This window comes from Ambystoma mexicanum, chromosome 9 (genome assembly GCF_040938575.1).
Source record: "Ambystoma mexicanum isolate Mex_15411 chromosome 9, UKY_AmexF1_1, whole genome shotgun sequence".
NCBI classification, from domain to species: Eukaryota; Metazoa; Chordata; class Amphibia; order Caudata; family Ambystomatidae; genus Ambystoma; species Ambystoma mexicanum.
Window position 1 is genome coordinate 28,949,242 of NC_090931.1, and position 24,614 is coordinate 28,973,855.

Sequence of the window (24,614 nt, forward strand, 5' to 3'; positions counted from 1 at the left end):
TAAACATCACAGCATCGGAGACCAAGGTGAACATCGCAGCACCGGAGACCGAGTAGAATGTCACAGCACCAGAGACCGAGCTCAACGTCACAGCACCAGAGACCGAGCTGAACATCACAGCACCAGAGACCAAGCTCAACATCACAGCACCAGAGACCGAGCTGAACATCACAGCACCAGAGACTGAGCTCAACATCACAGCACCAGAGACCAAGCTGAACATCACAGCACCAGAGACCAAGCTCAACATAACAGCACCAGAGACCGAGCTGAACATCGCAGCACCAAAGACCAAGGTGAACATCACAGCACCAGAGACCGAGCTGACCAGAAAAGCACCAAAGACCGAGCTCAACATCACAGCACCAGAGACAGAGCTGAACAGGACAGCACCAAAGATCAAGCTCATCATGACAGCCCTAGAGACCAGGCTGTACATCACAGCACTAGCGACCGAGCTGGACGTCACAGCACCAGAGACTGAGCTCAAGGTAACAGCACCAAATAACAAGCTCAACGTCACAGCACCAGAGACAGAGCTGAACATCACAGCACCAGAGACTGAGCTCAACATCACAGCACCAGAGACAGAGCTCAACATCATAACACCAAAGACCGAGCTGAACATCACAGCACCAAAGCCGAGCTCAACATAAAGCACCATAGACAGTGCTAAGCAGAACAGCACCAAAGACCGAGCTCAACATCACAGTACCAGAGACCGAGCTGAACATCACAGCACCAAAGACCGAGCTCAACATCACAGCACCAGAGACAGAGCTCAACATCACAGCACCAGAGACCGAGCTCAACATCACAACACCAGAGAAAGAGCTGAACAGAACAGCACCAAAGATCAAGCTCATCATGACAGCCCTAGAAAACAGGCTGGGCTTCACAGCACCAGAGACCGAGCTGAACATCACAGCACCAGAGACTGAGCTCAACATCACAGCACCAGAGATCGAGCTGAACATCAAAGCACCCGAGACCGAGCTGAACATCACAGCACCAGCGACCGAGCTGAACATCACAGCACCAGAGACCGAGCTGAACATCACAGCACCAGAGACTGAGCTGGACATCACAAAACCAGTGACCGAGCTGAACATCTCAGCACCAGAGACCGATTTGAACATCACAGCACCAGAGACCTAACTCAACGTCACAGCACAAGAGACCGAGCTGAACAACACAGAACAAGAGACCGAGCTGAACAACACAGCACCAGAGATCGAGCTCAACGTTACAGCACCAAACACCGAGCTCAACGTCACACCACCAGAGACAGAACTGAACATAACAGCACCAGAGATGGATCTGGATGAGCTGCACCTCATAGCACTAGACACCGAGCTGAACATCACAGCATCAGAGACTGAGCTCAACATCACAGCACCAGAGACTGAGCTCAACATCACAGCACCAGAGACCGAGCTGAACATCACAGCACCAGAGACTGAGCTCAACATCACAGCATCAGAGACCCAGCTGAATAGAACAGCACCAAAGACCGAGCTCAACGTCACAGCACCAGAGACTGAGCTCAACGTCACAGCACCAGAGATCAAGCTGAACATCATAGCACCGGAGACCGAGTTGAACGTCACAGCACCAGAGACCGAGCTCAACGTCACAGCACCAGAGACCGAGCTGAACATCACAGCACCAGAGACCGAGATGAACATCACAGCACCGGAGACTGAGCCGAACATCACAGCACCAGAGACCGAGCTCAACGTCACAGCACCCGAGACCGAGCTGAACATCACAGCACAAGAGACCAAGCTCAACATCACAGCACCAGAGACCGAGCTGAACATCGCAACACCAAAGACCAAGGTGAACATCAGAGCACCAGAGACCGAGCTCAACATCAGAGCACCAGAGACAGAGCTGCCCAGAACAGCACCAAAGACCGAGCTCAACATCACAGCACCAGAGACAGAGCTGAACAGGACAGCACCAAAGATCAAGCTCATCATGACAGCCCTAGAGACCAGGCTGTACATCACAGCACCAGCGACCAAGCTGGACATCACAGCACCAGAGACCGAGCTTAAGGTAACAGCACCAAATACCGAGTTCAATGTCAGAGCACCAGAGACAGAGCTGAACATCACAGCACCAGAGACAGAGCTCAACATCACAGCTCCAAAGACCGAGCTGAACATAACAGCACCAAAGACCGAGCTGAACATCACAGCACCAGAGACAGAGCTGAACATCATAGCACCAGAGACCAAGCTGAACATCAGAGCACCAGAATCTGAGCTCAACATCACAGCACCAGAGACCAAGCTGAACATCAGAGCACCAGAAACTGAGCTCAACATCACAACACCAGAGACCGAGCTCAAAGACAAAGCACCAAAGGTTGAGCTGCACCTCATATCACTAGACACTGAGCTGAATAGAACAATACCAAAGACCGAGCTCAACATCACAGCACCAGCGACCGAGCTGAACATCACAGCACCAGAGACTGAGCTCAACATCATAGCACCAGAGACCGAGCTCAACATCACAGCACCAGAGACCGAGCTCAACGTCACAGCACCAGAGGAGGAGCTGAGGATTACAGCACCAAAGGTTGAGCTGCACCTCATAGCACCGGAGACCCAGCTGAACACCATAGCACCATAGCACTAGACACTGAGCTGAACATCACAGCACCAGAGACCGAGCTGACCTGAACGTATGTGCCCCAGCAAGTACTGAATACACAGCACGATGGACAGAGACCTCTATGACAGCACACTGGCCAGAGCTAAATATAAACTCTTCAAGGGCAGTTGGACATACAGCACCACAGACAGATACAAATATTAAAACTCTAATAACCCCGTACAGACAGATTGCTGAATAAACAGGACCACGGCGAGCAGTGTGGACGGTGTTAGATATCATCTCTCCATAGAGAGTTGGAAGTGCAGCAGCACAGACTCGGGCAAATATCACTAAACCATGGCCTGCGTGGGATGTAAATCCAGAGAAAGTGAAATATGCATCAACACAGAGGACAGAGTCAAATACAGCACCACCGTGGACAACATCACAGACCGAGCTCAACATCACAGCACCAGAGACAGAGCTGAACATCACAGCACCAAAGACAGAGCTCAACGTCACATTACCAAATACCGAGCTCAACGTCACACCACCAGAGACAGAACTGAACATAACAGCACCAGAGATGGAGCTGAAGATTACAGCACCAAAGGTTGAGCTGCACCTCATAGCACTAGACACCGAGCTGAACATCACAGCATCAGAGACTGAGCTCAACATCACAGCACCAGAGACAGAGCTGAACATCACAGCACTAAAGCCAAGCTCAACATCAAAGCACAAGAGACAGAGCTGAGCAGAACAGCACCAAAGACTGAGCTCACATCACAGCACCAGAGACCGAGCTCAATATCACAGCACAAGAGACAGAGCTGAACATCACAGTATCAAATACTGAGCTCAACGTCACATTACCAAATACCGAGCTCAACGTCACACCACCAGAGACAGAACTGAACATAACAGCACCAGAGATGGAGCTGAAGATTACAGCACCAAAGGTTGAGCTGCACCTCATAGCACTAGACACCGAGCTGAACATCACAGCATCAGAGACTGAGCTCAACATCACAGCACCAGAGACCGAGCTGAACATCACAGCACCAAAGACTGAGCTCAACATCACAGCACTAGAGACTGAGCTCAACATCACAGCACCAGAGACTGAGGTAAACATCACAGCACCAGAGACTGAGCTCAACATCACAGAACCAGAGACCGAGTTGAACAGAACAGCACCAAAGACTGAGCTCAACATCACAGCACCAGAGACCAAACTGAACATCACAGCACCAGAGACCGAGCTCAACGTCAGAGCACCAAATACCGAGCTCAACGTCACACCACCAGAGACAGAACTGAACATAACAGCACCAGAGACCGAGCTGAACATCACAGCACCAGAGATCAAGCTCAACATCACAGCACCAGAGACCGAGCTGAACATCGCAGCACCAAAGACCAAGGTGAACATCACAGCACCAGAGACCGAGCTCAACATCACAGCACCAGAGACGGAGCTGACCAGAACAGCACCAAAGACCGAGCACAACATCACAGCACCAGAGACAGAGCTGAACAGAACAGCACCAAAGACCGAGCTCAACATCACAGCACCAGAGACAGATCTGACCAGAACAGCACCAAAGACCGAGCTCAACATCACAACACCAGAGACAGAGCTCAATGTCACAGCAGCAAATACCGAGCTCAGTGTCACAGCACCAAATACCAAGCTCAACGTCACACCACCAGAGACAGAACTGAGCATAACAGCACCAAAGATGAAGCTGAAGATTACAGCACCAAAGGTTGAGCTGCACCTCATAGCATTAGACACCGAGCTGAACATCACAGCACTAGAGACCGAGCTGAACATCACAGCACCAGAGACTGAGCTCAACATCACAGCACCAGAGACCAAGCTGAACATCACAGCACCAGAGACTGAGCTGAACAGAACAGCACCAAAGACCGAGCTCAACATCACAGCACCAAAGACCGAGCTCAACATCACAGCACCAGAGACCGAGCTCAACATCACAACACCAGAGACCGAGCTGAACATCACAGCACCAGAAACCGAGCTCAACGACAAAGCACCAAAACTTGAGCTGCACCTCATATCACTAGACACCGAGCTCAACAAATCAGCACCAAAGACCAAGCTCAACATCACAGCACCAAAGACCGAGCTCAACATCACAGCACCAGAGACCGAGCTCAACATCACAGCACCAGAGACCGAGCTCAACGTCACAGCACCAGAGGCGGAGCTGAGGATTACAGCACCAAAGGTTGAGCTGCACCTCATAGCACCAGAGACCCAGCTGAACACCATAGCACCATAGCATTAGACACTGAGCTGAACATCACAGCACCAGAGACCGAGCTGACCGGAACGTATGCGCCCCATCAAGTACTGTATATACAGCATGATTGACAGAGACCTCTATAACAGCACACTGGCCAGAGCTAAATATAAGCTCTTCAAGGGCAGTTGGACATACAGCACCACAGACAGACACAAATATTACAACTCTAATAACCCCATACAGACAAATTGCTGAATAAACAGCACCACGGCGAGCAGTGTGGACGGTGTTAAATATCAGCTCCCCATAGAGAGTTGGAAGTGCAGCACCACAGACTCGGGCAAATATCACTAAACCATTGCCCGCGTGGGATGTAAATACAGAGAAAGTGAAATATGCATCAACAAAGAGGACAGAGTCAAATACAGCACCACTGTGGACAGAGTTGTAACTAACAGTCACAGCACTGTGGACAGAGCTCGCTCGAAGAGACACATAGGGAAAGAGAGCTGAAGATACAGCTCCATGGACAACGGCAAATATTCTCGCACCGTAGACAGAGCTAGACATAACAGCCCCGTGGACAGACCAGAATCTAACAGCACTATGGCCGCAGGCAATTATTACAGCACCATGGTCAGAGCAGAGCTGAACATACGAGCACCAATGACAGAGACACATATTACAGCACCCTGGACAGAGTTTGACAGAGCACACTGGACAGACCGGAATATAACATCACCATTGCAAGAAGCACATATCACAGCACCCTGGACAGAGCTGGACACAGCACAGCGGACAAACCTGAATCTAACAGCACCATGGCCAGAGGCAATTATTACAGCACCCTCGACAGAGCTTGACAGGGCACACTGGACAGACCTGAATCTAACAGCACCATGGCCACAAGCAATTATTACAGCACCCTGGACAGAGCATGACAGGGCACAGTGGACAGACCCGAATCTAACTGCACCACGGCCAGAGGCAATTATTACAACACCCTGGATAGAGCTTGACAGGGCACAGTGGACAGACCTGAATCTAACAGCACCATGGCCCGAGGCAATTATTACAGCACCCTGGACAGAGACAAATGTTCTAGTACCGTCTGCGGAGCTGTGAATAAGTGCCTCAGATAGAAAGAGAGCTGAATATACAGCACCGTGGACAGAGGGGAGTATTACCGCACAATGGACAGAGTTAGACATGACAGTCCCCGTGGACGGAGCTAGACATAACAGCCCCGTGGACAGACCAGAATCTAACAGCACCATGACCGGAGGAAATTATTACGGCACCATGGACAGAGCTGAACATACGAGCACCAATGGGAGACAAATATTACTGCACTCTGGACAGAGCTTGACAGAGCACACTGGACAGACTTGAATCTAACATCACCATTGCCAGAAGGAAATATCACAGCACCCTGGACAGAGCTGGACATAGCACAGCGCACAACCCTGAATCTAACAGCACCATGGCCAGAGGCAATTATTACAGCACCCTGGACAGAGCTGGACATAGCACAGCGCACAACCCTGAATCTAACAGCACCATGGTCAGAGGCAATTATTACAGCACCCTGGACAGAGCTTGACAGAGCACACTGGACAGACCTGAATCTAACAGCAACATGGCCAGAGGCAATTATTACAGCACCCTGGACAGAGCTTGACAGAGCACACTGGACAGACCTGAATATAACAGCGCCATGGCCAGAGGCAATTATTACAGCACCCTGGACAGAGCTTGACAGAACACACTGGACAGACCTGAATCTAACAGCACCATGGACAGAGGCACACATTAAAGCACCCTGGACGGTGCAGGATATAACTTGACCATTGTTAGAGCAGAACATTACAGCCCAGAGAGAGTTGACTGTACGGCACCATTGACAGAAGGGACATATCACAGCGCCAATGTGCAATGCTGAATGTACAGCACCAGGGTCACAGAAATATATAGTAAAGCTGAGACAGAGTTGGGTATGCAACATAAAGGACTCACCTTAAAATGCCGCTACACTAACACCGTAAAGGGCAGTACTCTATACCGAGCTTGATGAGACAGCATCAAGGGCCAAAGTGAATATACAGCGCCAAGGAGAGTGCTTGAGATAACTTCAGCAGCCCCAGCTGGAAATGCCAGACCAGCACCCTCAATGACACCCACTGACCCAAGCACTGCATGTGCCTCATACAAGCATGGATGCCAACTGCAGACCCGAAGCTCAGCCAAACGAAAACCACATAATCATTCCCCGAAACCCGTCAAGCATGCCCAACTCACGCATTGGCTGAATGGCATGATGTTCCATGCATTACTGCCTCAACTCCTGCAAAGTGCCACATCACCCAGAGTTACCGACTTTTGTCACACTTCATACAGAGCACACACCTCCAAGAAGTCCCAGCTGAATGGCTCCATCGTGCCCTTCTCCCCCAAAGTCAAGCTTTTCATGCCAGCCCCACGGTTCAGAAGAGTTGTCCAAGTCATGGTCAGCTCTTGCAAGGTCGATGACAACACCCTACTCAACACCCTACTCACAGGAGCCCCAGATGCCACCCGAGCCCCCCTGAAAGCCGTTCAGCATGCTGGAGCACACCTCATCGCAGGAGAGTTCAAGCGGATCTACAAATTAGCCGCAACCAAAGCACCGTCTTCCTCTGGCCAAGAAACCAACATGTGCTGAGGTCAGCACAATACCAGAAGCTACAACACCAGGCTGGAAACCAAGAACTACAAGGCCCCCATCCTAAACCTCAGGAAGGGCATAACGAGCCTCTCATCAATCACTGTTCCCTCCACTCAGTGCTACGTCTGCCACTTTGCTGTGGCCCTGTACCCTGCTCTCTCTGTCCATCACAGCTCCTTCACTACCCCTTCACCTTACTTGTCTCCTATGTTCAGTGCTCTGTTCATTCCCAAAGATTTGGGCTTTGTATATCTGATACGCACACAAATGCCAAGAGCAGCAAATAATGGCACCAGAGACAGAAGTAAACAGGACAGTGCCAGAAACAGATCTAAAACAATGGAAGCACAGTGGGCATAGTCAAATATCAGAGCACAGAGACAATAGACTAGCAGCATGGAAAGAGGCAGATATCAGACCACAGAGACAGAGTTCAATTAAAGACCACGAAGGAGAGACACGAATATACTAGCACCATGGACAGAGGCAGAAAACATAGATATAGAGCTGAACAGACAGAGGAAGATAGCACAGCACAGAGACAGAGTTCAATGAAAGACCATAAAGGAGAGAGAAGAATAGACTAGCACCATGGACAGAGGCAGATATAACAGCACAGAGACAGAGTCAACCAGGAAGGAGAGCGAAGGATAGACTAGTGCCATGTACAGAGGCAGATAGCACAGATACAGAGCTGAACTGACAGAGGCAGATATCACAGCACAGAGACAGAGTTCAATGAAAGACCATAAAGGAGAGAGAAGAATAGACTAGCACCATGGACAGAGGCAGATATAACAGCACAGAGACAGAGTCAACCAGGAAGGAGAGAGAAGGATAGACTAGTGCCATGGACAGAGGCAGATAGCACAGATACAGAGCTGAACTGACAGAGGCAGATATCACAGCACAGAGACAGAGTTCAATGAAAGACCATAAAGGAGAGAGAAGAATAGACTAGCACCATGGACAGAGGCAGATATAACAGCACAGAGACAGAGTCAACCAGGAAGGAGAGAGAAGGATAGACTACTGCCATGGACAGAGGCAGATAGCACAGATACAGAGCTGAACTGACAGAGGCAGATATCACAGCACAGAGACAGAGTTCAATGAAAGACCATAAAGGAGAGAGAAGAATAGACTAGCACCATGGACAGAGGCAGATATAACAGCACAGAGACAGAGTCAACCAGGAAGGAGAGAGAAGGATAGACTAGTGCCATGGACAGGGGCAGATAGCACAGCACAGAGACAGAGCTGAAAGGTTGATCACCATGAACAGGGGCATTTGCAATTACACAAGGGAGAGAGTGGAAGAGCGTAGCACCATGGGAAGCGAGTCACGCACAGTAAGTGCGACACACGTGTGATATATTATTAACACGAATCTCTTAGTCGTAGAAATATTTAGATAGACTTGTTTTACTCCACTGCAATTGGTATTCATTAGCCATCTAGGAAAGCGGGCCTAGCCTAGCCCTGGATTCGAACCTGCAATCTACAGCTCACCTGCAGCTCACAGCCAGGTGTGTTCCTGGAGCATAGGAATTCAGCACAGTGACAGAGGTGAAAATCATCCCACCGCCTCCATCCTCACCAAGCCACCCCCGGCTGCATCAGCAGTATCAGAACGAGGACCGCCCTCCAATACTGGGGGCTGCGCCTGATTCTCCAAACTCAATATCCAGCTATAAAAACGAGGATATAGCAGCAAGACACAGAGAGGGACAGCACTGCTGGCGGCCCATCCTTGCACACTCCATTCTCTGTCTATGGGATCGGAGAGTACTGGCTGGCGGCCCATCCTTGCACACTCCATTCTCTGTCTATGGGATCGGAGAGTACTGGCAGGCGGCCCATCCTTGCACACTCCATTCTCTGTCTATGGGATCGGAGAGTACTGGCAGGCGGCCCATCGTGCACACTCCATTCTCTGTCTATGGGATCGGAGAGTACTGGCAGACAGCCCATCCTTGCACACTCCATTCTCTGTCTGGGATGGAAGAGTACTGGCTGGCGGCCTATCCTTGCACAGACCATTCTCTGTCCATGGGTGTGAGATTATGGGCTGGCGGCCCATCCCTGCACACACCATTCTCTGTCTGTGGGATTGGAGAGTACTGGCTGGCCGCCCATCCTTGCAGACTCAATTTTGGTGGTCCATCCTTGTACACTCCATTCTCTGTCATGAGATGGGAGATTACTGGCTGGCGACCCATCCTTGCCCACTCCATTCTTTGTCTATGGGATGGGAGATTACTGGCTGGCGGCCCATCCTTGCACACACCATTCTCTGTCCATGGGTGGGAGATTATGGGCTGGCGGCCCATCCCTGCACACACCATTCTCTGTCTGTGGGATTGGAGAGTACTGGCTGGCCGCCCATCCTTGCACACTCAATTTTGGTGGTCCATCCTTGTACACTCCATTCTCTGTCATGAGATGGGAGATTACTGGCTGGCGACCCATCCTTGCCCACTCCATTCTTTGTCTATGGGATGGGAGATTACTGGCTGGCGGCCCATCCTTACACTCTCTGTTCTCGGTCCTTGGGATGGGAGATTCCTGGCTGGTGGCCCATCCTTGCACACACCATTTTCTGCAATGGGATATTACTGGCTGGTGGCACATCCTTGTACACTCCATTTGTCTGTCTATTGGATGGGAGATTACTGGCTATCAGCCCATCCTGCACACTCCATTTTCTGTCCTTGGGATAGGAGATTACTGGCTGGCGACCCATCCTTGCACACTCCATTCTCTGTCTATGGGATGGGAGAGTACTGGCTGGCGGCCCATCCTTGCACACTACATTCTCTGTCTGTGGGATGGGAGAGTACTGGCTGGAGGCCATCCTTGCACACTCCATTCTCTGTTCATGGGATGGGAGATTACTGGCTTGTGGCCCATCCTTGCACACTCCATTCTCTGTCTATGAAATGGGAGAGTACTGGCTGGTGGCCCATCCTTGCACACTCCATAGTCTGTCTGTGGGATGGGAGAGTACGGGCTAGAGGCCCATCTTTGCACACACCATTCTCTGTCTGTGGGATTGGAGAGTACTGGCTGGCAGCCCATCCTTGCACACTCAATTTTGGTGGTCCATCCTTGTACACTCCACTCTCAGTGCATGGGATGGGAGATTACTGGCTGGCGGCCCATCCTTGCACACTCCATTCTCTGTCCATGGGATGGGAGATTACTGGCTGGCGGCCCATCCTTACACTCTCTGTTCTCGGTCCTTGGGATGGGAGATTCCTGGCTGGTGGCCCATCCTTGCACACACCATTTTCTGCGATGGGAAATTACTGGCTGGCGGCCCATCCTTGTATACTCCATTCTCTGTCTATTAGATGGGAGATTCCTGGCTAGCAGCCCATCCTGCACACTCCATTTTCTGTGCTTGGGATAGGAGATTAATGGCTAGCGACCCATCCTTGCACACTCCATTCTCTGTCTATGGGATGGGAGAGTACTGGCTGGCGGCCCATCCTTGCATCCTCCATTCTCTGCACTTGGGATGGGAGAATACTGGCTGGCGACCCATCCTTGCACAATCCATTCTCTGTCCATGGGATGGGAGATTACTGGCTAGCGACCCATCCTTGCACACTCCATTCTCTGTCTATGGGATGGGAGAGTAGTGGCTGGTGGCCCATCCCTGCACCCTCCATTCTCTGTCTATGGGGATGGGAGAGTACTGGCTCGCGGCCCATCCTTGCATCCTCCATTCTCTGCACTTGGGATGGGAGAATGCTGGCTGGCGACCCATCCTTGCACAATCCATTCTCTGTCCATGGGATGGGAGATTACTGGCTGGAGACCCATCCTTGCACACTCCATTCTCTGTCCATGGGATGGGAGATTACTGGTTGGTGGCTCATCCTTACACTCTTTATTCTCGGTCTTTGGGATGGGAGATTCGTGGCTGGCGGCCCATCCTTGCACACACCATTCTCTGCGATGGGAGATTACTGGCTGGCGGCCCATCCTGCGCACTCCATTCTCTGTCCTTGGGATAGGAGATTACTGCCTGGCGACCCATCCCTGCACCCTCCATTCTCTGTCTATGGGATGGGAGAGTACTGGCTGGCGGCCCATCCTTGCATCCTCCATTCTCTGCACTTGGGATGAGAGAATACTGGCTGTCGACCCATCCTTGCACCCTCCATTCTCTGCCAATTGGGATGGGTGATTACTGGCTAGAGGGCCATCCTTGCACACTCCATTCTCTGCCCTGGGGTGGGAGTTTACTGGCTGTGGGCCCATCCTTGCACATGTCATTATCTGGGATGGCAGATTACTGGCTGGCGGTCAATCCTTGCACACTCCGTTCTTTGTCCCCAGGTGGGTAATTACTGGCTGGCGGCCCTCCCTTGCAGCCTCAATTCTCTGTCCCTGTGATAGGTGATTATCAGCTTGCAACCTATCCTTGCACGCACCATTTTCTGGGATGGGAGATTACGGGCTGGCAGCCCAATTCTTGCAAACTCTGTTCTCTGTGCCTGGGATTGGAGATTGTTGGCTGGCAGCCCATCCTTGCACACTCTGTCCTCTGTCTCTGGGATGGGAGGTTATTGGTTGATGACCCATCCTTGAACACTCCATTCTCTGCAATGGGAGATTTACTGACTGGCGGCCCATCCTTGCACACACCATTTTCTGGGATGGGAGATTACGGGCTGGCAGCCCAATTCTTGCACACTCTGTTCTCTGTCTCTGGGATTGGAGATTGTTGGCTGGCAGCCCATCCTTGCACACTCTGTCCTCTGTCTCTGGGATGGGAGGTTATTGGTTGATGACCCATCCTTGAACACTCCATTCTCTGCAATGGGAGATTTACTGACTGGCGGCCCATCCTTGCACACACCATTTTCTGGGATGGGAGATTACGGGCTGGCAGCCCAATTCTTGCACACTCTGTTCTCTGTCTCTGGGATTGGAAATTGCTGGCTGGTGGCCCATCCTTGCACACTCTCTCCTCTGTCTCTGGGATGGGAGATCACTGGCTGTTGGCCCACCCTTGGACATGCTATTCTCTGGGATGGGAGATTACTGACTGGTGGCCCATCCTTGCACACTCCATTCTCCGCAATGGGAGATTTACTGGCTGGTGGCCCATCCTTGCACATTATGTTCTCTGTGCCTGGGATTGGAGATTGTTGGCTGGCAGCCCATCCTTGCACACTCTGTCCTCTGTCTCTGGGATGGGAGGTTATTGGTTGATGACCCATCCTTGAACACTCCATTCTCTGCAATGGGAGATTTACTGACTGGCGGCCCATCCTTGCACACACCATTTTCTGGGATGGGAGATTACGGGCTGGCAGCCCAATTCTTGCACACTCTGTTCTCTGTCTCTGGGATTGGAAATTGCTGGCTGGTGGCCCATCCTTGCACACTCTCTCATCTGTCTCTGGGATGGGAGATCACTGGCTGTTGGCCCACCCTTGGACATGCTATTCTCTGGGATGGGAGATTACTGACTGGTGGCCCATCCTTGCACACTCCATTCTCCGCAATGGGAGATTTACTGGCTGGTGGCCCATCCTTGCACATTATGTTCTCTGTGCCTGGGATTGGAGATTGTTGGCTGGCAGCCCATCCTTGCACACTCTGTCCTCTGTCTCTGGGATGGGAGGTTATTGGTTGATGACCCATCCTTGAACACTCCATTCTCTGCAATGGGAGATTTACTGACTGGCGGCCCATCCTTGCACACACCATTCTCTGGGATGGCAGATTACTGGCTGGCGGCCCATCCTTTCACCCTCCATTCTCTGTCCCTGGGATGGGAGATTACTGGCCGGCAGCCCATCCTTGCACTCTTTGTCTGCTGGGATTGGGGATTACTGGCTACCAGCCCATCCTTGCACACTCTGTTCTCTGTCTCTGGGACGGGACAATACTGGCTGGCAGCCCATCCTTGCACACTACATTCTATGTCCCTGGAATGGGCAATTAGTGTCTGATGGCCCATTTTTGAACACTCCAATCTCTATCTCTAGGATGGGAGATTACTGGCTGGCGGCCCATCCTTGCACACTCCGCTTTCCGTCCCTGGGGTGGGATATGACTGGCTGGCGTCCCATCCTTGCTTGCGCCATTCTATGTCCCTGGGATAGGCAATTAGTGTCTGATGGCCCATCCTTGCACACTCTGTTCTCTGTCTCTGGGATGGGAGATGAGTGGCTGGTGGCCCATCTTTGGACGTGACATATTCTGGGATGGGAGTTTAGTAGCTGGTGGCCCATCCTTGGACATGCCATTCTCTGGCATGGGAGATAAGTGGCTGGAGGCCCATCCTTGGACATGCCATTCTCTAGGATGGGAAAGTACTGTCTTGCAGCCCATCATTGCACACACCATTCTCTGGGATGGGAGATTACTGGCTGGCAGCCCATCCTTGCACACTCTGTTCTCTGTCTCTGGGATGGGAGATGAGTGGCTGGTGGCCCATCTTTGGACGTGACAAACTCTGGGATGGGAGTTTAGTAGCTGGTGGCCCATCCTTGGACATGCCATTCTCTGGCATGGGAGATTACTGGCTGGTTGCCCATCCCTGCACACGCCATTTTCTGGGATGGGAAATTACTGGTTGGTGTCCCATCCTTGCACACTCTGTTCTCTGTCTCTGGTATGGGAGATAAGTGGCTGGAGGCCCATCCTTGGACATGTCATTCTCTAGGATGGGAAAGTACTGGCTTGCAGCCCATCATTGCACACACCATTCTCTGGGATGGGAGATTACTGGCTGGCAGCCCATCCTTGCACACTCTGTTCTCTGTCTCTGGGATGGGAGATGAGTGGCTGGTGGCCCATCTTTGGACGTGACAAACTCTGGGATGGGAGTTTAGTAGCTGGTGGCCCATCCTTGGACATGCCATTCTCTGGCATGGGAGATTACTGGCTGGTGGCCCATCCCTGCACACGCCATTTTCTGGGATGGGAAATTACTGGTTGGTGTCCCATCCTTGCACACTCTGTTCTCTGTCTCTGGTATGGGAGATAAGTGGCTGGAGGCCCATCCTTGGACATGCCATTCTCTAGGATGGGAAAGTACTGGCTTGCAGCCCATCATTGCACACACCATTCTCTGGGATGGGAGATTACTGGCTGGCAGCCCATCCTTGCACACTCTGTTCTCTGTCTCTGGGATGGGAGATGAGTGGCTGGTGGCCCATCTTTGGACGTGACAAACTCTGGGATGGGAGTTTAGTAGCTGGTGGCCCATCCTTGGACATGCCATTCTCTGGCATGGGAGATTACTGGCTGGTGGCCCATCCCTGCACACGCCATTTTCTGGGATGGGAAATTACTGGTTGGTGTCCCATCCTTGCACACTCTGTTCTCTGTCTCTGGTATGGGAGATAAGTGGCTGGAGGCCGATCCTTGGACATGTCATTCTCTAGGATGGGAAAGTACTGGCTTGCAGCCCATCATTGCACACACCATTCTCTGGGATGGGAGATTACTGGCTGGCAGCCCATCCTTGCACACTCTGTTCTCTGTCTCTGGGATGGGAGATGAGTGGCTGGTGGCCCATCTTTGGACGTGACAAACTCTGGGATGGGAGTTTAGTAGCTGGTGGCCCATCCTTGGACATGCCATTCTCTGGCATGGGAGATTACTGGCTGGTGGCCCATCCCTGCACACGCCATTTTCTGGGATGGGAAATTACTGGTTGGTGTCCCATCCTTGCACACTCTGTTCTCTGTCTCTGGTATGGGAGATAAGTGGCTGGAGGCCCATCCTTGGACATGCCATTCTCTAGGATGGGAAAGTACTGGCTTGCAGCCCATCATTGCACACACCATTCTCTGGGATGGGAGATTACTGGCTGGCAGCCCATCCTTGCACACTCTGTTCTCTGTCTCTGGGATGGGAGATGAGTGGCTGGTGGCCCATCTTTGGACGTGACAAACTCTGGGATGGGAGTTTAGTAGCTGGTGGCCCATCCTTGGACATGCCATTCTCTGGCATGGGAGATTACTGGCTGGTGGCCCATCCCTGCACACGCCATTTTCTGGGATGGGAAATTACTGGTTGGTGTCCCATCCTTGCACACTCTGTTCTCTGTCTCTGGTATGGGAGATAAGTGGCTGGAGGCCCATCCTTGGACATGTCATTCTCTAGGATGGGAAAGTACTGGCTTGCAGCCCATCATTGCACACACCATTCTCTGGTATGGGAGATTACTGGCTGGCAGCCCATCCTTGCACACTCTGTTCTCTGTCTCTGGGATGGGAGATGAGTGGCTGGTGGCCCATCTTTGGACGTGACAAACTCTGGGATGGGAGTTTAGTAGCTGGTGGCCCATCCTTGGACATGCCATTCTCTGGCATGGGAGATTACTGGCTGGTGGCCCATCCCTGCACACGCCATTTTCTGGGATGGGAAATTACTGGTTGGTGTCCCATCCTTGCACACTCTGTTCTCTGTCTCTGGCATGGGAGATTACTGGCTGGTGGCCCATCCCTGCACATGCCATTTTCTGGGATGGGAAATTACTGGTTGGTGTCCCATCCTTGCACACTCTGTTCTCTGTCTCTGGTATGGGAGATAAGTGGCTGGAGGCCCATCCTTGGACATGTCATTCTCTAGGATGGGAAAGTACTGGCTTGCAGCCCATCATTGCACACACCATTCTCTGGGATGGGAGATTACTGGCTGGCAGCCCATCCTTGCACACTCTGTTCTCTGTCTCTGGGATGGGAGATGAGTGGCTGGTGGCCCATCTTTGGACGTGACAAACTCTGGGATGGGAGTTTAGTAGCTGGTGGCCCATCCTTGGACATGCCATTCTCTGGCATGGGAGATTACTGGCTGGTGGCCCATCCCTGCACACGCCATTTTCTGGGATGGGAAATTACTGGTTGGTGTCCCATCCTTGCACACTCTGTTCTCTGTCTCTGGCATGGGAGATTACTGGCTGGTGGCCCATCCCTGCACACGCCATTTTCTGGGATGGGAAATTACTGGTTGGTGTCCCATCCTTGCACACTCTGTTCTCTGTCTCTGGTATGGGAGATAAGTGGCTGGAGGCCCATCATTGGACATGTCATTCTCTAGGATGGGAAAGTACTGGCTTGCAGCCCATCATTGCACACACCATTCTCTGGGATGGGAGATTACTGGCTGGCAGCCCATCCTTGCACACTCTGTTCTCTGTCTCTGGGATGGGAGATGAGTGGCTGGTGGCCCATCTTTGGACATGCCATTCTCTGGCATGGGAGATTACTGGCTGGTGGCCCATCCCTGCACACGCCATTTTCTGAGATGGGAGATTACTGGCTGGTGGCCCATTTTTGAACACTCCGTTCTCTATCTCTAGGATGGGAGATTACTGACTGGCGGCCCATCCTTGCACGCGCCATTCTATGTCCCTGGAATGGGCAGTTAGTGGCTGATGGCCCATTTTTGAACACTCCGTTCTCTATCTCTAGGATGGGAGATTACTGGCTGGTGGCCCATCCTTGCACACTCCGCTCTCCGTCCCTGGGGTGGGATATGACTGGCTGACGGCCCATCCTTGCACGCGCCGTTCTATGTCCCTGGGATGGGCAATTAGTGTCTGATGGCCCATCCTGGCATACTCCGTTCTCTGTGATGGGAGATTACTGGCTGGCGGGCCATCCTTGCACGCGCCATTCTATGTCCCTGGAATGGACAATTAGTGTCTGATGGCCCATCCTTGAACACCCCGTTCTCTGTCTCTAGGATGGGAGATTACTGTCTGACGGCCCATCCTTGCACACGTCATTCTCTGGGATCGGAGATTACTGGCTGTGGCCCATCCTTGCACACTCCATTCTATGTCCCTGGAATGGACAATTAGTGTCTGATGGCCCTTCCTTGAACACCCCGTTCTCTGTCTCTAGGGTGGGAGATTACTGGCTGGCGGGCCATCCTTGCACACGCCATCCTATGGGAAGGCAGATAACTGGCTGACAGATAAAGGCTCTCGGCGACCCCCCTCCGTAAGCCCCCGCACAGATACCATCAGCGATCATAGCCTGGACTCATGAAACCCGCAGGCCTGGAAAATTCCAGAGCACTCCGATAAAAACCCTCTTAACCCCCGTCTGACCTTCTGCGCCTGAACTCGGCACTGATATCAGGGAGGCGAAGAAGCAGCTTTCAGACCATGGGCTGTCAGAGTCTTATTTAAAAGTAATGACTGCACTACTAATAATAATGGTCAAATAGTAATAATGTTAATAATAACATAAAAATAACTACGATTACAAATAATATAATTAATAAGAACGATAGGGCTGATGATAATAATTATTATTATAGCTATGTACTATTGGTAATAATGATAACATTAAAAGAGTAATATTAGCAATAATAGTCGGATTTACTTACGCACCCCTGAACCCTCGATGCACTGTGAAAGAGCTGGCACCAGACCAGAGGCGACATACGGCCACTTGGGTAGCAGTTACTTATGCACCTCTGAACCCTCCAAGCACTGAGAAAGAGCTGGTACCAGACCAGAGGCTTCAAACTGCCACTTGAGTAGCAATTACTTATGCAGCCCTGAACCGTTCAAGGACTGAGAAAGAGCTGCCACCAGGCCAGAGGTTACAAATGGCCACTTGAGTAGCAGTTACCTATGCCCCCCTGAACCCTTCAAGGACTGAGAAAGAGCTGGCACCAGGCCAGAGGCTTCAAACGGCCACTTGAGTAGCAATTACTTATGCAGCCCTGAACCGTTTAAGGACTGAGAAAGAGCTGGCACCAGGCCAGAGGCTTCAAACTGCCACTTGAGTAGCAGTTACTTACGCAGCCCTGAACCGTTCAAGGACTGAGAAAGAGCTGCCACCAGGCCAGAGGTTACAAATGGCCACTTGAGTAGCAGTTACTTATGCAGCACTGAAACGTTCAAGGACTGAGAAAGAGCTGCCACCAGGCCAGAGGTTACAAATGGCCACTTGAGTAGCAGTTACTTATGCAGCACTGAACCGTTCAAGGACTGAGAAAGAGCTGCCACCAGGCCAGAGGTTACAAATGGCCACTTGAGTAGCAGTTACTTATGCAGCACTGAACCGTTCAAGGACTGAGAAAGAGCTGTCATCAGGCCAGAGGCTAGAAACTGCCACTATGGTAGCAGTTACTTACGCACCCCTGAACCCTTCAAGCACTGAGAAAGAGCTGGCACCAGACCAGAGGCTACATACGGCCACTTGGGTAGCAGTTACTTATGCAACCCTGAACCCTTCAAGCACTGAGAAAGAGCTGTCATCAGGCCAGAGGCTAGAAACTGCCACTATGGTAGCAGTTACTTACGCACCCCTGAACCCTTCAAGCACTGAGAAAGAGCTGGCACCAGACCAGAGGCTACATACGGCCACTTGGGTAGCAGTTACTTATGCAACCCTGAACCCTTCAAGCACTGAGAAAGAGCAGGCACCAGGCAAGAGGCTACATACAGCCACTTGGGTAGCAGTTACTTACACACCCCTGAACCCTTGATGCACTGAGAAAGAGATGGCATCAGGCCAGAGGCTAGAAACTGCCACTACGGCAGCAGTTACATATATGCACCCCTGAACCCTTCAAGCACTGAGAAAGAGCTGGTACCAGGCCAGAGGCTGTAAACAGACACTTGGGTAGCAATTACTTACGCAGCCCTGAACCCTTCAAGCAATGAGAACGAGCTGGCACCAGGCCAGATGCTACAAATGGCCACTTGGGTAGTAGTTACTTTTACACCCCTGAACCCTTCACGCACTGAGAAAGAGCTCGCACCAGGCCAGAGGCTACAAACAGCCACTTGGGTAGCTGTTACTTGTGCACCTCTGAACCCTTCATGCATTGTGAAAGAGCTGGTACCAAGCCAGAGGCTACATACGACCATTTATTTAGCAGTAACGCATTCACCCCTGATCCCTTCAAGCACTGAGAAAGAGCTGGCACCAGGCCAGAGGCTATATACGGTCTTTTGGGTAGCAGATAATTACGCACCCCTAAACCCTTCAAGCAATGAGAAAGAGCTGGCACCAGGCCAGAGGCTACAAACCGCCGCTTGGGTTGCAGTTACTTGCGCACCCCTGAACTTTTCAAGCACTGAGAAAGATCTGGCATCAGGCCAGAGGCTACATACGGCCACTTGAGTGGCAGTTACTTACGCACCCCTGAAGCATTCAAGCACTGAGAAAGAGCTGGCACCAGACCAGAGGCTACATACGGCCACTTGGGTAGCAGTTACTTGTGCACCCCTGAACCCTTCAAGCACTGAGAAAGAGCTCGCAAAAGGCCAGAGGTTGCAAACAGCCACTTGAGTAGCAGTTACTTACGCACCCCTGAAGCATTCAAGCACTGAGAAGGAGCTGGCACCAGGCCAGAGGCCACACAAATGGCCACTTGGGTAGCAGTTACTTGTGCACCCCTGAACCCTTCAAGCACTGAGAAAGAGCTGGCACCAGACCAGAGGCTACATACGGCCACTTGGGTAGCAGTTACTTATGCACCGTTGAACCCTTCAAGCACTGAGAAAGAGCTGGCTCCCGGCCAGAGGCTACAAACAGCCACTTGGGTAGCAGTTACATACGCACCCCTGAACCCTTCACACACTAAGAAAGAGCTTGCACCAGGCCAGAAGCTACAACTGGCCACTTGGGCAGCAGTTACTCATGCACCCCTGAACCCTTCGAGCACTGAGAAAGAGCTGGCACAGACCAGAGGCTACAAACGCCCCCTTCGGTGGCAGTTACTTGCACACCCCTGAACCCTTCGAGCACTGAGAAAGAGCTGGCACAGACCAGAGGCTACAAACGGCCACTTGGGTAGCAGTTACTTATGCACCGTTGAACCCTTCAAGCACTGAGAAAGAGCTGGCACCAGACCAGGGGCTTCAACCAGCCACCTGGTTAGCAGTACTTATGCACCCCTGAACCCTTCAAGCACTGAGAAAGAGCTGGTACTGCCAGAGGCTGCAGACGGCCACTTGGGTGACAGTTACTTATGCACCCCTGAACACTTCAAGCATCGAGAAAGAGCTGCACCAGGCCAGAGGCTACAAACGGCCACTTGGGTAGGAGTTACTTGCGCACTGCTGCTCCCTTCAAGCACTGAGAAAGAGCTGGCTCCCGGCCAGAGGCTACAAACAGCCACTTGGGTAGCAGTTACATACGCACCCCTGAACCCTTCACACACTAAGAAAGAGCTTGCACCAGGCCAGAGGCTACAACCGGCCACTTGGGCAGCAGTTATTCATGCACCCCTGAACCCTTCGATCACTGAGAAAGAGCTGGTACCAGGCCAGAGGCTGTAAACAGACACTTGGGTAGCAATTACTTACGCAGCCCTGAACCCTTCAAGCACTGAGAAGGAGCTGGCACCAGGCCAGAGGCTACAAACGGCCACTTGGGCAGCAGTTACTCATGCACCCCTGAAGCCTTCAAGCACTGGCAAACAGCAATGGGAATAACACCCCAACCTTCTGCCTGCACTGGAACTCCAACCTCATGCCAGATGGGTGAACCCTATCGGGCAGGCTGCCACCTGCATGGAGTTGGGGCAAGTAAAATGGGGCACAGTACCAGCGCCTGCTATTGTAGGATTCCAGCATGTGTGTCAGTGATGAATACACCCCGGTATTAGTAGCGATGAGGACCAGGCAGCACATGACAGACATTTGCAATTGCTCACCCACCCTACCATCCTGCTATAACGGGGTTCATGCAGACAGCCCCCCCAATCTGCATGGTTGTCACATACATGCCCACCTCAAAAGGCAGCAAGCGCTAGAGGGGAAGCCGTCAAGCACACCCGGGGGACGAGTCTTCTGTGAGCAGCAACACTGGAACACGGAGAAGGACCCCTATAATATTTGGGTAGCACCCATGGCATATTCAGAAACACATTTGGTATTGAGAACCACTCCTCCCAGTATTTAAGATAGAAACACTAGCATGTGTTACTAGTGAACCCCGAAATAATCATGATCTCTGCTACATAAACCGCCACCCCGGATGTGTCGAGAAATGCTCCCTAAATCTCAAACAATGACGCTTTCACACCTGAGCAGCAGCCATGGAATAACAAACACAACCATGGGGTACTTAGAGCAACGCTCCTAGAATTTGCGAGCACCACCCTTACCATCTTTGAGCAGAACCCCAGCATCTTTGAGTGGCACCCCAGCATCTTTAAGTGGCACCCCAGCAACTTTAAACAGCACCCCAGCATCTTTGAGCAGCAACCTAGCATCTTTGAGCAGCACCACAGCATCTTTAAGTGGCACCCCAGCATCTTTGAACAGCACCCCAGCATCTTTGAGCAGCAACCCAGCATCTTTAAGGAGCAACCCAGCATCTTTAAGGAGCAACCCAGCATATTTGAGCAAAACCCCAGGCATATTGAGCAGCGACCTTAGTATCTTTGCGCAGCACCCCAGCATTTTTATCAGCACTCCCATCTGAGTGATTGGTTGCCTGAGTGTGACCCAGCAGAATGAATGAGAGATCAACTAGTATATCTGGGGGCCTCTCACTGCTAGAATTTGTTCAGAAGCTGGAGTTGAAACTTACATTGAAACTGAAGCTGAATCAGACCCTCGACAGGCTGCCTACCAGAGACGGGGACCGCCAAGGAGAATGAAGATAAGCACCGGACATTCTGTCCACCGTCGTCAACCAGGGTTCGCAGGTTTGCTACCAGCGATGGAGGCCCATCGAAGCCGTGTTGCCCAGAAGAGGGTACCGCTTGATGCCGTGCAGCCGTCGCCAGAGATGCAACGCTCCTTTGCCTAAGACTTTTGATTTATGGACATGCTTGTCTGCACCGCTGCCCACCTTATCCTGCCACAGAAGGCCATGCCATCGACGCGCCGAGGAGCATCCGCCGGAGGGTTTCCCACCACCCAAAGACCGTAGAGATGCCAGACGACTCGATGCCCTTGCCGGGCCACAGTTCTTCACAAACTCTTTGCGGTCCTGAACTATTGACAACAAGGTGCCCTGCACACCTCTTCCTTGCAGGACATCTTCGCTCCGTTGTCGACGAGCACCGCTGGGATGGAAGCTGCCGCCTCAACGCCGAGTTCAATTGCTTCAAGGGATCTCGATGATCCGTGGTTCCTCCTTTAAAGGGAGCCACTCAATAAGGATTTGTCGACGACCCAACATCCAACTCTGATATTCCAGGTACATTGGGGTGGTAGAAACATTACAGAAGGAAATAAGACTTACAGAACAATATATGGTCTGGGCTTGTGATGTATCCTTATTTTACTGGTTGTCCAGGTGGGGAGATCTCCACACAGAGCTGTGTAAAGTGCTAGGGGCCAGTATTCTGCCAATTGTTCTAACCAACTGCTTTCCTCCTATGTCTATTGTTGGTTACCTTTATTAAGTGATTTGTGTAACATTTACCCAGAGTACAGTTGATGCACTTTAATGAAATCTGATAATAATTGTGGTACCACTTAGAACTGTATATATTTGCCATTGTAGATTAACTGAGCACAAAGTGAGTTATTGTGATTGTGTATATAACCTTGAACCTTAATTATATATAGACTCTGTTCTCACTAATACAGTGTGTGGACATTCCTTTGTGGGGTCTTGGGGACTTCACTGTACTTAAGAACCAGCCTGCATCACCTCCTGAGAAGCTAGGACTTGATTGCTCGGCTATGTTTCCAATAATAGAGAATCTTGGCTGGGGTCCTCTGTGCCTCTCCTCTGCTATATAGAGAACAGGAGTACAGACACCCTCTCCAGTCTTTACACTTGAAAAGACCAATGAATGCACCTTGAAACCCACAGGGCCAATACAGGCACAACATCTTTAAATGGTGTACCTGGGAAGATATCGCCTTTACAAGATGTGGGTTTAATTTTTTGGAGGATTTCTAGAACTTCACCTTCTAAAACTTCATGAAAAGAAAAAAGACTGGTACCCTGAGTAGAGTCTTTAAAAGATGGTATAGGCCTATCATTTACATACTGAGACATCTTAACCTGGTTCTGGATACGTATCTGATGTTGTAGGGTCTTCTGAGTTAAACCATCATCATCATCCATAGCAAGAGGGGGCTCAGTAGAAGACCCTTTTAATTCCTGATGGACTGAGAAGAGTTATTTTGGCTTAGATGTAGCCCTTTCAAACCTAGCATTGAAATTAAGCTGTTTAGCTGTAAACACTGCAGCCTTATAAAGTCTAGTTGCCTGTTTATAAGACGAAACTGAGTCATCTGATGGATAACTTCTCCAGTATCATTCTGCTTTCTGTTTCACCCCTCTAGCTAGTGAAACTTCTGTCTGGGGTGAACCATTGGTTATGTTCTGCCATTTGTTATGTTCAACTGAAGGAAGAGGGGCTAGGAAGTCAAAAGCTTGATTAGTAGCTGACCTAATGGATACATAAACTCATCAAGCGGTAGGTTCTCTAACAATGATGGTAACAATGGGACTACTACTGAATTGAAAGCCTCATGGGTGACTTACTTGCGATTACGAGTTAGATCTAATGGTCTTGTTAATTTAGGAGTAATGCGAGAGAGAACGGGAACTTCAAAATGAGGAAGAAAATGATCTGACCAAATGCACCTTTCGACCGAGCTTAATGTCAACAACTGGTTCTTAGATCGCATCCAGTCCAAAGTATTGCCTCCCTTACGTGTTGAAGTGTTGACATACTGATCAAAGCCCATGGACTTAAGAGTTTGTAAAAGAGATGTAGCTTCAGCATCCTGTGGGTTATTAGCTCACAGATTAAAGTCGCCAAGAATGATAAAAGCTGTTGAGTTTTTAGATGTGCCTCCTATAAAAACTAGGAGTTGCTCTTCGATAGAGGCATAACCCTAGGAGGCCTTGGAATCTGAGATTTTCACAGCATGTAATACCAGAGACCGGGTGTTTAGTAATCCACATTTCAGTGGAGTAACAAATAGGAGGTAACCACAGGGGGAAACAGCCTGAGCACTTAGATTTGCGGTATCAATTAAAGGATCTTGTGTAGGTATGATATGATATGATATTTTATTTATATAGCTGCTATACACAATG

At 50.9% G+C, this 24,614-nt stretch overlaps 1 protein-coding gene across 1 annotated transcript; it reads left to right on the plus strand.

The window, feature by feature from the left end:
- The first annotated feature begins 3,545 nt into the window (after positions 1 to 3,545).
- Positions 3,546 to 4,922, plus strand: LOC138487239 (putative uncharacterized protein ENSP00000383309). Its single transcript, XM_069613874.1, has one exon. It carries the CDS (start codon positions 3,546 to 3,548, stop codon positions 4,920 to 4,922), a length of 1,377 nt encoding a protein of 458 aa, XP_069469975.1.
- The last annotated feature ends 19,692 nt before the right edge of the window (positions 4,923 to 24,614 follow it).

Coding starts and splice junctions, on each gene's coding strand:
- LOC138487239 (XM_069613874.1), top strand. CDS start 3,546: ATGGAGCTGAAGATTACAGCACCAAAGGTTGAGCTGCACCTCATAGCA.